This window comes from Marmota monax, unplaced genomic scaffold, assembly GCF_021218885.2.
Source record: "Marmota monax isolate L192 unplaced genomic scaffold, Marmota_monax_Labrador192_F-V1.1 WCK01_AAM20220418_F8-fsc00012, whole genome shotgun sequence".
NCBI classification, from domain to species: Eukaryota; Metazoa; Chordata; class Mammalia; order Rodentia; family Sciuridae; genus Marmota; species Marmota monax.
Window position 1 is genome coordinate 31,786,240 of NW_026695227.1, and position 13,477 is coordinate 31,799,716.

General features: G+C 34.9%; 1 protein-coding gene across 2 annotated transcripts in view; it reads left to right on the top strand.

The window, feature by feature from the left end:
* Nucleotides 1-4,439, top strand: part of Tmprss12 (transmembrane serine protease 12) — a 34,406-nt gene extending 29,967 nt beyond the window's left edge. For both annotated transcript variants that reach the window (XM_058576129.1, XM_058576130.1), the window contains 2 exons: nt 1,317-1,459; nt 3,898-4,439. In XM_058576129.1, coding sequence (XP_058432112.1) covers nt 1,317-1,459; nt 3,898-4,149 — 395 coding nt within the window. In that variant the 3' untranslated portion in view covers nt 4,150-4,439. The remainder of the gene's footprint in view (nt 1-1,316; nt 1,460-3,897) is intronic.
* Nucleotides 4,440-13,477: the final 9,038 nt, after the last annotated feature.

Consider the following 13,477-nt stretch of genomic DNA (forward strand, 5'->3'; position numbering starts at 1 on the left):
TTTGTAATAACCAAAACTATAATTAGCAAAACTGACTAAGTAAGAAAGGGATATCCTCTATAGTTCCATAAGGGTAAAGGAATAGAATCAGTAATTAAATTTCTTTTTATAAAATAAAACACTAGAACTCAAAACATGAGGCCTACCATAATATTTTTTAACCTTTATTGTTTATTTATTTATATTTATATTTATTATTATTATTATTAGTTGTACACAATACCTTTACTTTGTTTACTTATTTTTATGTGGTGCTGAGGATCAAACCCAGGGTCTTGCGCTGAGCCACAACCCCAGCCCTATTTTATTTATTTATATGTGGTGCTGAGGATCAAACCCAGTAACTCACACGTTCTAGGCAAGCACTCTGCCACTGAGCTACAACCCATTACCAATTTTATATAATACTGGAGGAGAATTTCTAACAAGTAAAATAGCACTGCAATAAAGATACAAAAGACACATAAGTAAGAAAGGAAATAAGATATTCACTAATCACAGACAACGTGATTATACTAAAACAGAACCTAAAATCCATTGGAATTAACAGTGTAATAAAGTAGCCAGGTTCATACACAAAAGTCCATTTCATTTATATACATTAGCAAAAATTAGACAATGTAATTTTAGAAATCAACAGATGTAACAGCTACAAGGATAACTATAATAAAAAAAAAACCTGGAAAATAACAAGCACCACGAAGAAACTGCAACCCTTATACATTGCTGGTTGGAATACAAAATGATACAGCTGCTTTGGAATACTGTTTGGAAGCTCCCCCCCTCCCAAAAAAGAAAGAAAGAAAGAAAGAAAAGTAATTCAGCTTTTACATAAATATCCAATAAGTATGTATATCCATACAAAATCCTGTACATAAATGTTCACAGCAGCATTATCCATAATAGTTAAACATGGGAAAAAACTCTAAAGGTACATCAAGTGATGAATGCATAAGCAAAATAAGGTATATTTAGATAATAGATCATGAAATAAAACCATAAGAAGGAATAAAATACCAATACATACTATAACATTATGGTAAGTGAAATAAGCCAGACATAAAAGGTCATGTATTCAATGATTCCATTCATATAATGAAATGTCCCAAATGTGAAAATAATAGAGTCAGAAAGTAGATTTGTAGTTGTTAGCAGCTGGGGAGGATTATGGAAATGGACAGTGATGAGATAGAGATAAAATTTTACATAATTTTTTTAAAAGTCGGTTTGAAAAGAAGAGCTATTAAACAGCAGCATTTAAATCATTATAAAAGTGCCTGAACCAAAAAAAAAAATATTTCTTTTTTCATTAACAGGTAATGGTACAAATACTTTACAGGAAGCAGAAGTACATTATATTTCTCGAACAATTTGTAATTCTGAGTGGAGTTATCGGGGAGTAATTCCTAACACTTCATTTTGTGCAGGTGATGAAAATGGAAGCTTTGATACATGCAGGGTAAGACCAAATAAATTTCCTTTAAGATATTTTCTAAAGCCAGAAGAGGACTTGAATAAAGTCTTTTATTATTTTCTCATGATCTTAATTATCAGACCTAAAAAATCAAATTCTTTTCTTCTCTTTTTTAACTACTTCAATAATCTAATCTTGGCTCCCAATTCCTTGATTTTACTTAGGCAAAAGTAAAATCAGGGATTGAACTCAGGGGCACTCAGCCACTGAGCCATATCCCCAGCCCTATTTTGTATTTTATTTGGAGACAGGGTCTCACTGAGTTGCTTAGCACCTCACTTTTGCTGAGGCGGCTTTGAACTCACAATCCTCCTGCCTCAGCCTCCTGAGCTGCTGGGATTACAGGTATGTGCCATCATGCCTGGCTCTGGTGTTTTTCTTTTTCTTTTTTTTCTTTTATGATACTGGGGATAAAACTCTGGGCCTCATAGATGCCAGGTAAGCACTCTACTGCTGAACTAGGTCCCCAGCCTCCCCTTTGTGGTTTTTGACTCCACCCTCTTTCATACACTACTTCCAAATCTACTGGCCTTCACTTTCAAGAGTTCTTCATGTTCATACTTTTCTACTCTATTGCAATCTAGGTTTTATCTTTCCTATGTCTTTTCCTTAAAAATTAAAAAGTTTGTAGTTGTAGATGGATAATATGCCTTTATTTTGTTTATTTTTTTAATGTAGTGCTAAGGATTGAAGCCAGTGCCTCACACATGCTAGGCAAGCGCTCTGCCATTGAGCTACAGCCCCAGCCCTTCCTTTGATGAGTAAAGCAGTAAAAAAATCCAATTTAGTTGATCTGTATTTCTAGGCAAAACATCTTTTTTTTTTTTTTAAAACATTTATTTTTTAGGTGTAGCTGGACACAACACAATGCCTTTATTTTTATGTGGTGCTGAGGATTGAACCCGGGTCCTGCCCGTGCTAGGTGAGCGCTCTACCGCTGAGCCACAATCCCAGCACAAAACATCTTCATTATTAAAAAATAATTATCCAAGTCAGGCACAGTGGTGCACACTATAATCTCAGCTATTGGGGCGGCTAGGACAGGAGGATCCCAAGTTCCAGCCAGCCTCAGCAATTTAGTGAAACCCTGTTTCAAACTAAAAAAATAAAATGGGCTGCAGATATAGCTCAGTGGTAAAACATCCAAGTTAAATCCTCAGTACCAAAAAAAAAAAAAAAGGAAAAAACTAATTAAAAATATTCAATAGAGATTTGAATAGTGCATTGTAAATACTCAGAAACAAAGCTTTAGGCATTGAAATAGTTATCTCAGTATGTCTCTCTGTTGCTTTGAGTGCATTTTTAACAATCCTTAGTAATAGTTCTGGATTCATTAACAGTCAAATCTAAATTATAAAAGAGTTATTTATTTATTTATTTAACTGGCAATTTAACCCAGGGGCTCTTTACCACTAAGCTGCATCCCTGGCTCAGGCCTGCTAAATTGCTGAGGCTGGCTTGTGATCCTCAAACTTGTGATCCTCCTGTTTCAGCTTCCTGAGTTGCTGGGATTATAGGCCTGCACCACCATGCCCAACATGACTTGTTATTTTAAAATACTACGAGAATCTTCATCATTTCTTTCCATTTTCTTGCACTAGCTAATGTCAACAATCAAAAACGTACAATCTCTTTCAAAAATGCCAATTTACTCGTCTCTAGCTAGCAAACCACCCCTGCAGCTCTAAAAGAATCCTTCATAGATCTTAAAATATGCCTTTTATACTAAGTATAAAAGTCTAATGAGATAGTCTAATGAACAGGTTTTATAATATTTTGCACACTTCCCAAATTATATTTCTCTTGAGCAGTTGTATTAAAAAATCCAATTTCATTTATAGTATTCTGGTTCAAAATTATACAGATGAGTTTATCCACCAGCTATATGGTTCCTTCACACACCTGGTCAGACTATATACCTCCTGCTGAAGTTGGAATATTAAACTAAAAATCTATTGATTTACAAAGCATGATGATAATTTTCTACAAGGGCATATTAAAATTTATGTGACCGGGCTAGGGATGTGGCTCAAGCGGTAGCGCACTCGCCTGGCATGCGTGTGGCCCGGGTTCGATCCTTAGCACCACATACAAACAAAGATGTTGTGTCCGCCGAAAACTAAAAAATAAATATTAAAAAAAAATCTCTCTCTCTCTCTCTCTCTCTCTTGAAAAAAAAAATTATGTGATCTAGGTGCCTCTCTACCACAACCTATCTCTCTGTAAGTCCTTCCCTGCACTTCATTCTGTTAGCTAGCCAGTGACTGAAAACAACAACAACAAAAAATACTATGCTATCACTTGAAGGAATATGAAAAGGAATATTTATATAAATATATGTTTAATGTAATTAATTTATCTCAACTCTACTGTTGCTTGAAGAACTAGAAGTGGTTAACACTATTTGGACACTTTTTTAATAGGGTGACAGTGGTGGACCATTAATGTGCTACTTACCGGAACATAAACAATTTTTTGTGATGGGAATTACCAGTTATGGACATGGCTGTGGTCGAAAACATTTTCCCGGTGTCTACAGTGGACCATCCTTCTTCCAAAAGTGGCTAACAGATCATTTCTCCCAGGGAAGCACTAAATGCATATTTGATGTACATATTTTAATTGGAGAGATCCTCATAGCTTTAGGTTCTAGCATCTTACTAGCAACAATATAAAGAAATTCTGAAGACTTTACCATCTTTATTTTGCATTGTGTCCCGTTCTATTTTCTACATAATGAAAACAATTTTTTTAACAATGAATTGCTCACTTTTTGAGTTCTCATGTGAACAATTTTTTGCAAAAAATGACTGTGACATATCAGATAGACAATTGTAAATCTAGCACCAAATCACATGCCTCCTTGATAGAATTTGCTTTGTTTTATAATCATAATTTTGTATTTAGAATAGTTGCCTAGATTTATATAAAATATTCAATTAAATATGTATTTTATGTGTGTAAATGCCAAGTAATAAAGAGTTTATAATTAAAACAAAACTGTTCTTTGGTTAAATTAATCAAAATTCCTGTTAAGTTAGATTTTACTTTATTTATCATAATTTTTGATCTATGATATTTTAAAATTACAATCTTTTTCTGGTTCTTAAAGGATATGGAAACAAGTGTTTGCTTATCATTTAAATTCTAGCTTTTTAAAATGTTTTTGCAGTGCTGGAAATCAAACCCAGAATGTAATGCTTCCGAGGCAAGGCTCTACCATGAAGCCCTACTTAGTATTTAAATTCTAATTAAATCAATTTATTGAATATCAATATTTATTTCCTGTGCCAAGAAAGAACTATGGTACAAACATCCCCAAATCTTTTACTTTTTATTTAGAAATTTGTAATGTGACTTTTTTCTGTTATTATTTACCTGCCTTCTAAAGTTTATCTTCCTGAAGCCCATGTTAAATTTGTATCCTATCATCATTCTGAATTAAATGAAGATAAGTGAGCAAGAGGCATGCTGTGTAAATGCAGGAAGCCAACCTGGGATAACCTTATGATTAATCAAAAATGAATTATTGGGGCTGGGGATGTGGCTCAAGCGGTAGCGTGCTTGCCTGGCATGCGTGTGGCCTGGGTTCGATCCTCAGCACCACATACAAACAAAGATGTTGTGTCTGCCGAAAACTAAAAAATAAATATTAAAATTCTCTCTCTCAAAAAAAAAAAATACTTCTTGAACACACATCAATTTATAAAAAAAATGAATTATTGAGGGCTGGGGTTGTGGCTTAGTGGTAGTGTGCTTGACTGGCACATGTGAGGCACTGCGTTTGATCCTCAGCACCACATAGAAATAAATAGATAAATAAACTGTGTCTATCTACAACTAAAAAATTTTTTAAAAAATGAATTATTGAAATAAAAGGTTGAATTGCTATTTATTATTAGCCAACTCATATCTCCTTTGATCTTTAAAGAATACATTTAACAAATGAAAAATAATTATCTTCTCATGCTTTTTACATTCAGCCAGCTAAAACCTAATACTTATTGTTCTTTTGCCTTATTCTGATATCAGAATTTAACTAAAAGAAAACACAAATTTCCCACTTATTAATATCCTTAGAGATCATTACTGATTTGACACTCTCAAAGGAAAATGAATATGATTTTTAAGGAGTGAACAACACTGAGGGGATGTTGATGGTTTTTGTCTTCAAAGAGATCCTAGTTTATCCATTGACAAAGTCTTATAAGGAAATAGTTGCTAATGTAGCATAATGTGTTAGTCTCTTCCTATTTATACTGGGTATCATCCAGATTCACGTTGTAGCCGTGAATGTTAATAAAAAGAAATTCGCCTAAATGCATTGATGGCACTGGAGAGGAAGGCTTTGATTTACACTTCAAAGACATCTCCTAATTGCTCTTTAAGTCTATGTTTTTAAAGTAGACTTTAAGTCTCTGGCAGGAGCCACTTTCCTTTTGGCCTAGCTTTGTTCAGCTGACTGAAATGAAGTTAGAAACATTCCTTTTCACCAAAAGGGACTATTCATTTTTTTTTTAAATTTTTTATTGTTGGCTGTTCAAAACCTTACATAGTTCTTGATATATCATATTTCACAATTTGATTCAAGTGGGTTATGAGCTCCCATTTTTACCCCATATACAGATTGCAGATAAAATGAACACTTAGCCAATAAACAATAATAGAATAACCATATGATGCTTACTCTTTGTTAGGTATTATTTCAAAGTGCTTTTTAGATATATACACATATATTTTATATATTAGACAATTGTTTTTTGTTGTTGCTGTAGTGAAAAAATTGGAAGAAGATCTGGCAATCTTCTTTAAATCTTAAAGATGTACAACTGTGTATAAACATTGTGGTATTTCACTGGGTTTGATAATACAACAAGGAGGTATAGCATCTTACATACATTTTTGTATTTTGAATAAAAGTTCAATTTCAATTCAAAAAAAAAAAAAAAAAGGGACTATTCACACACAGACTTTGGGAATCCAAGACGGACTTTGTTTCAGATACTATTCCGTTTCTTAAAGAATTTGGATGATTATTAATGCCTATTTACAGCATTGCTGTGATTATTAAGTAAGTTGAGGATGTGAAGTTCCTGATATTTGAAGGTGCTCAAAAACTGGTTTCTCTTATTAATACCAGATCCATGCATCACTCGCTCCTTTTCATTATGAAGATTATTATCCTGTCAGAAAAAATATCTCAGACCTTTCATTTCAAAATATTACTGGAACAAAGCATCCTTTTCTACTTATAAACTCATATTTTAAAATATACTGTTTTTTAAAAAATACATTTGCCTTATTTTTCTAATTCCCAAAATATTATATCCTCATTATTAAAAATTGAGAAAGTGCAGAAAAATAGGAAGAAAATAATTTATAGCCCAGCTATGCAAAGACAGCTACTAAAAAAAAAGTCCTGCCTTTTCCATTCACTATAATTATTCTTACAAATTCTTCCAAATATTATTGTACCCCAGCTATTTTGAAAACTTTCAAACTGCAGAAAAGTTGAAAAATACTACTATGATTATCCATACATACTTCACCTTTATTCCCCAAATAGCAACACTCTTGTCTTGTTTTTTTCTTTTTTTTAAAAAAAAACTTCCTTTTTAAAAAATATATTTATTTTTTAGGTGTAGATGGATACAACACAATGCCTTTATTTTTATGTGGTGCTGAGGATCAAACCTGGGTCCTGCCTGTGCTAGGCAAGCGCTCTACTGCTGAGCCACAATCCCAGCCCACACTCTTGTCTTGTTTGCACTTGTGGTCTTTGTTTCTTCCTCTCCCCACACATATCTATTTCTTTTTCGGTGGAACAACTTAAAAGTAAATTGCTGAGCTGGGGCTGTAGCTCAGTGGCAGAGTGCTTGCTTAGCATGTGCGAGGTACTGGGCTTGATTCTTAGCACCACCTAAAAATAAACAAATAAAATAGAGGCATGCCATCTATCTACAACTAGGGGGAAAAAAAGGATTTATGAACTTATAGCATACCAATAAAACATTATTTTAAAAAAAGTAAATTGCTGACACCATATTACTTCATCTCTAACATATCAGCATGGATCTCCTGAAAACAAGGACATAATCACAATACCATATGCATACCCAAGAAATTTAACACTAATTTGTTAGTTCTTTCATAAATTGTATACTCATTTCTTTGGTTCACTGATCTACTGTTTAGGGTCCTATAACTTTGTATTCTTTCATTTTGGGGAGAGGAAGGGGGTACCAGGGATTGAACTCAGGAGAGCTCAACCACTGAGCCACATCCCCAGCCCTATTTTATATTTTATTTAGAGATAGGGTCTCACCTGAGACCTCACCATTGCTGAGGCTGGCTTTGAACTCATGATCCTCCTGCTTTAGCCTCCTGAGCTGCTGAGATTATAGGCATGTGCCACCACGTCTGGTTTATATTCTTTCATTTTGTTCATAAAAATATGGTATGTATTCATTATTAAAAAAAACCCCACACACAACCAGGCATGGTGGTATACACCTGTACTCTCAGCTAATCAGGAAATGATGATATTAATGATCATCCTTCTTACAATGGAAGCTGGAAGCTAGAAGACATGAATGAAAATCAAAAGAGAACAGGTGTAGCTATACTTATGTCAGAAAAAAATGCACTTTATTTCCCAAAACTGTAAAAAAAAAGACAAAGAAGTACTTTATAATTATAACGGGATCAATTCATCAAGAAGATATAACAGTTTACACATGTACCTAACATGAGAACATATAAATGTACCAACAATACTAAAGGATCTGAAGTAAGAGATATTTTGTAATATAATACTAGTAAGGGTCTTCAGTATTCCATTATCAACAATAAACTGATAATCCAGATAGAAAATTAATAATAACATTGGTCTTGAACAAGCACTTCATATCAAAGAGACCTAAAAGACATATATGGAACATTTAATCCAACAGCAACAAAATATATATTCTTCTCAAGAGCACATGGAACATTCTCCAAGATAGATCGCATGTTAGGGAATAAAACAAGGCTTAGTAAACCTAAGACTGAAATTACAATAAGTATATTTCCTGACCACAGTGGTATGAACTAGAAATCAGTAACAGCATGAATTTCAGAAAATTCACAAATATATAGGAATTAAACAGTGGATCAATGAAGTAATTAAAAGGGAAATTTCAAAATATCTTAAGATAAACAAAAATGGAAAAACAACATAACAAAATGTATGGGATACAGCAAAAGCAATTCTAAGAGGAAAGCTCAGCCTTAAAAGCCTACATCAAAAAAGAATAGGTTGGGTATGGCAGCACATGCATGTAATCCCAGCTACTAAGGAGACTGAGGCAGGAGAATCTTTGGGGCCCAGAAGTTTGAAACCAGTCTGGACAACATAGCAAAACCCTGTCTCAAAAAATAAATAAATAAAAAAGAAGAAAGATCTCAAAACCAACCTAATGTTATACCTCAAGGAACTAGAAAAAGAAGAACAAATTAAGTCCAAAGTTAGCAAAAGGAAGGGGATAATAAAGATCACAGAAGAAATAAATAGACCAGACAATATCAGAGATCATGGACACATGCCACCATCCAGGTAGGATAAATTCTTTGTAACCTTGAAATACATAAGGATTTCTTAGGAAAAAAATCCATAGAACTAAGGAAAACAATTATAATTTGGACATCACCAAAAGAAAATTTTAAAAAGGTAAGATGTATAAAAAGGAGAAGATGCCATTCAAACACACAAACATACATACACATACACATATTAATATGTGTCTGACAGTACCTAAAGAACACTTTCTACTTAAGAGAAACACAACTCAATTATAAAATGCACAAATAGCTGGGCATGGTGGCATGTCCCTGTAGCTACTTGGGAGGCTAGACAAGAGGATTGCGTCATTCAAAGATAGCCTGGGTGAGAAAGAAGATGATGGATTAGAGGATGGGTACACTTCCCAGTGGTTCTTTAGCTCAAGAAACAGGAAGACTGTTCCTCAGTGAAGTGGGTAACTAAGGGAACTCACTGAAATTCAGTACAGACAGTAAAAGAAGCCCTAGAGACACAGAATATTGGAGACTTGAAACATAATATAGTAAATAACACCTTAGAAACATGCCAGCTTGACAGGCATCAATGGTGACCCCAGCTGTTGTGGGATTAGGGAGCACAGAAAGAGAGAGGTAAGTACAGTGGAGAAAAAATTGGCTTCAGAGAACCTATGGATTAGAGAGGAAGGTTGATCTTAATGGACCCAGAGTCAATGAGGGAAGTTGTTGAGTGAAAAGCAACCAACTCAGCCCACTAGTGGATAGTGTGGGGGGAACCAAGGTCACCAGCACAGGAACCATTTGTAAGCACAGTGGCAGCAAGGAGAGGCAGGCGATTGGGAACTCATAAAAGAAACTGCCACCTTTACCCACCAGTTGCCTATTGTGGGACCCAGAGTATGTCTGGACCAGTGTGACAGAAAGAGGCTCACAGGGTATCCATGTTTGGCACACCAAAGAGAGAGAGCTTGCTTTGTTGCTGGTGTTCCATAAAAGTGATTGAGAAGACACCAATAATGGCCAGATAGGAGCATCTGCACTGCAGGTCTGATCCCGGGTAATTCACATCCATAATGGTGAATGTGAAACCCATGGAGGTTTAGACTCCACACCTTAAAAATGGAATTTATTGGAGGCCAAGACTCAGATGTTCAGCAGAGATTAGCATCTCCCCAGCAACAGAGGGTATCGATCAAATCTGCAATACCCACTGACAGAGTTGCAAAGGTCAGTTAAGACTAAATTTCATCTACTGGAATTTCCAATTTAGAACTGGGCACTAGCCCACTGTGGGAGTACACAACTTGTCAGCACTCCCAGGGGATCCCATCCGGTACTGGGAATCGGGAAGCTGAAAGCTACTTCAACTAGATTTGGCTCCTAGCCACACAGCTGGCAGCATGGTGAGGAATACAGAAGGGTTGGACTGAACACAAGGGTTACAGAGCCCAGAAGTAAATATAAAAATATATATTTTGTCCCTGGTTAGTGGAGCTGTCTCTCTCTGCTTCCTGGTGGCATGTCCCGAGCCACTTTCCTCCACCTCACTCTTCTGCCATGATGTTCTGCCTTACCTCAGGCCCAGAGCTGTGGAGTCCGCTGACCATGGACCAGGCCTCTAAAACTATGAGCTCAAATAAAGTTTTCCTTCCTTAAGTTTTTCTTGTCAGGTCATTTGGACGCAGCAATACAAAAGCTAATAAAACAGATGCTTATCTTTAAATAAATAAATAAATAAAATCCGTGCTTGCCAATGGTTTTGACTACCTTGATGGAAACAAGCCCTTTATTTCAAATTTTTATTTGTTTTCTATTCTCCCTCCATTTTGAAAAATCTTTCTAACTTTAAAATTATAATTTTTAAAAATTTCATTTATTATTTTTTACTTTTTTTTCATTCTGTGTGATGTGTGTGTGTGTTTTCTCACTGTGTGGACAGATCAAAAATATATAGATATGGGCTGGGTTTGTGGCTCAGTGGCGGAGCACTTGCCTAGCATGTGTGAGGCACTGCATTCAATTCTCAGCATCACATATAAATAAATAAATAGTCCATCAACAACTAAAATTTTTTTTAAAAAAATATATAGATATTTTATAATTTTACTTTCTTTTAGTTGATTTCTTCTTCAACCATTTTTTAGCCTTGGTTTGACTTAGGTAGGATAAAATTATACCTGGGTTGAGCTGTTTTGATCTGGGTTTGAGCTGTTTTGATCTTACATTTACTTGTTTTTTTTTTTAAATAATGTTATTGTATTTTTTATACATTTATTTTATTTATTTTTATGTGATTCTGAGGATCAAAGCCAGTGCCTCACTTATGGTAGGCAAGTGCTCTACCACTGAGCTGTTCCTCTTATTGCCTCTTCTTTACTCTCTTCCCCACTAATAGCTACATTTCCCTGTTAACTCTTCCTCTCTTTTGTTATTTTATTACTTTTAGTTATTTTTAATCCTCCTTCTATATAGCTGTCATCTGCTATCTATCTCCTGCCTCTCCTATGTTCACTCTTTAAACATTTCAAATTTTCCCTTACCTTCCTACCCTATTTTCTCTTCACTCAAGAAACAGCAATTGTAGGGTATGATGGTGCATGCCTGTAAATCCCAGCAGCTTGGGAGGCTGAGGCAGGAGGATCTTGAGTTCAAAGTCAGCCTCAGCAACAGAGAAGCACTAAGCAACTCAGTGAGACTCTTTCCCTAAATAAAATACAAAATAGGGCTGGCGATGTAGCTCAGCGGTGGAGTGCCCCTGAGTTCAATCCCCAGTACCAAAAAGAAAACTGCAATTCCATCATCTGTTATAATTATATAGTTTATGTAATTCCTACCCCATTCTTATTGTTGTTATTATTAATACAGTGGATGGTGTAGTAGATACCTACTGTTTAATATCTGATCTAGTTGATGGTTGTTTATTGTTGGTACTGATGTTATATGCTGACCTATATTCCTATACAGGTGGTAATTAGTGTTACAGATGTGAAAGTAGATGCTGGACATTTATCTTAAGGTTATACATCTGTTGCTAACATTATTGCTATTCCTGGCTACAACCCTTCCTTCTTCAAGGGGCTGGGAAGTGGTTAGTTCCCTTCAAGTTCAGAGTAAAGATTATGCTGCCAAGCAATACTCATAACTCACCCAAATAATAGCAAACCTCATTCCACACATGATCTAGCCCCACTAGAACCTTGACAATACTTCAACACATAGAATAGGGAAGAAAAAAAACCTAAACCAATTACCAGGCCCCAAGTAGGAACAATAAGAGGAGGACCTAAGATCTTCTACTCATATCTCAAAAACAGAAGTCCCAGAATAAAAAAATATAACTACATACAAAAGGACATGCATACAAAAGAGGAAAGGGAACCCATCTCAACTAATGTGAGAACTCTGAAGACATGAGGAAATAGGCAAACAAAATTTCCCACAAAAACTCAATATCCCCCAACAAAGGAATCAAAAGATATGGAAGTAAATAACATTCCAAAGAAAGACTGAAAAAAACCTGATTGTTAAAATGTTCAGTGAAGTAAAAGATGATCTAAGGAATGAATCAAGAGAGCAAATACAGAAGATGAAAGACCATTTCAAATAAAGATATAGAGATATTGGAAAGAAATTAAACAGAAGTCCTGGAAATGAAAGACACAATAAATCAAATTAAAAATTAACTTGACCACATGGCCAACAGATTAGATTGCATACAAAAGAGAACTTTAGGCATTGAAGATAGGATATGTGAACTTGAACACTCAGCATGCAATGAACGATAAAAATAAAAGACCACGATCAAGATATACAAGAACTCTGGGACAATATCAAGAGAACAAATCTCAGAGTCATTGGAATAGAAGAGAACCTGAAATACAGGTTAATGGTATTAAGAATATCTTCAGTGTGACAGTAGCAGACAAATTTTCCCATATTATAAATGAGATAGATGTCCACATACAGAATGTATACAGGACCCCAAATAGACAAGATCAAAACTGAACCTCTCCAAGACATATCATAATCAAAATGCTTAACATAAAAAATAAAGAAAGAATATTTTAAAATGCAAGAGAAAAACATCAGGTCACATATAGGGGCAAACCAATAAGGCTCACTTCTGACTTGTCATTTCAGACCCTAAAATCAAAGAGGGCCTGGAATGAGATATTCCAAGCTCTAAAGAAAACAATTTCCTACCAAAATTGCTATATATAGCAATGCTATCTTTTTAAATTGATGAAACTTCCTATGACAATGATAAAAGAATTCATGACCAATAATCCTGAACTAGGAAAAATACTCAAAGACATACTGCACACAGAGGAACACAAAAGCAAACCCCAAAGCTCCCATATACATAAAGATCACTAGAAGAGCATTGAACCGAATGAAAATCAAGACAATTAAATATAGCAAACAAATAAAAGTGGCAGGAAAAAA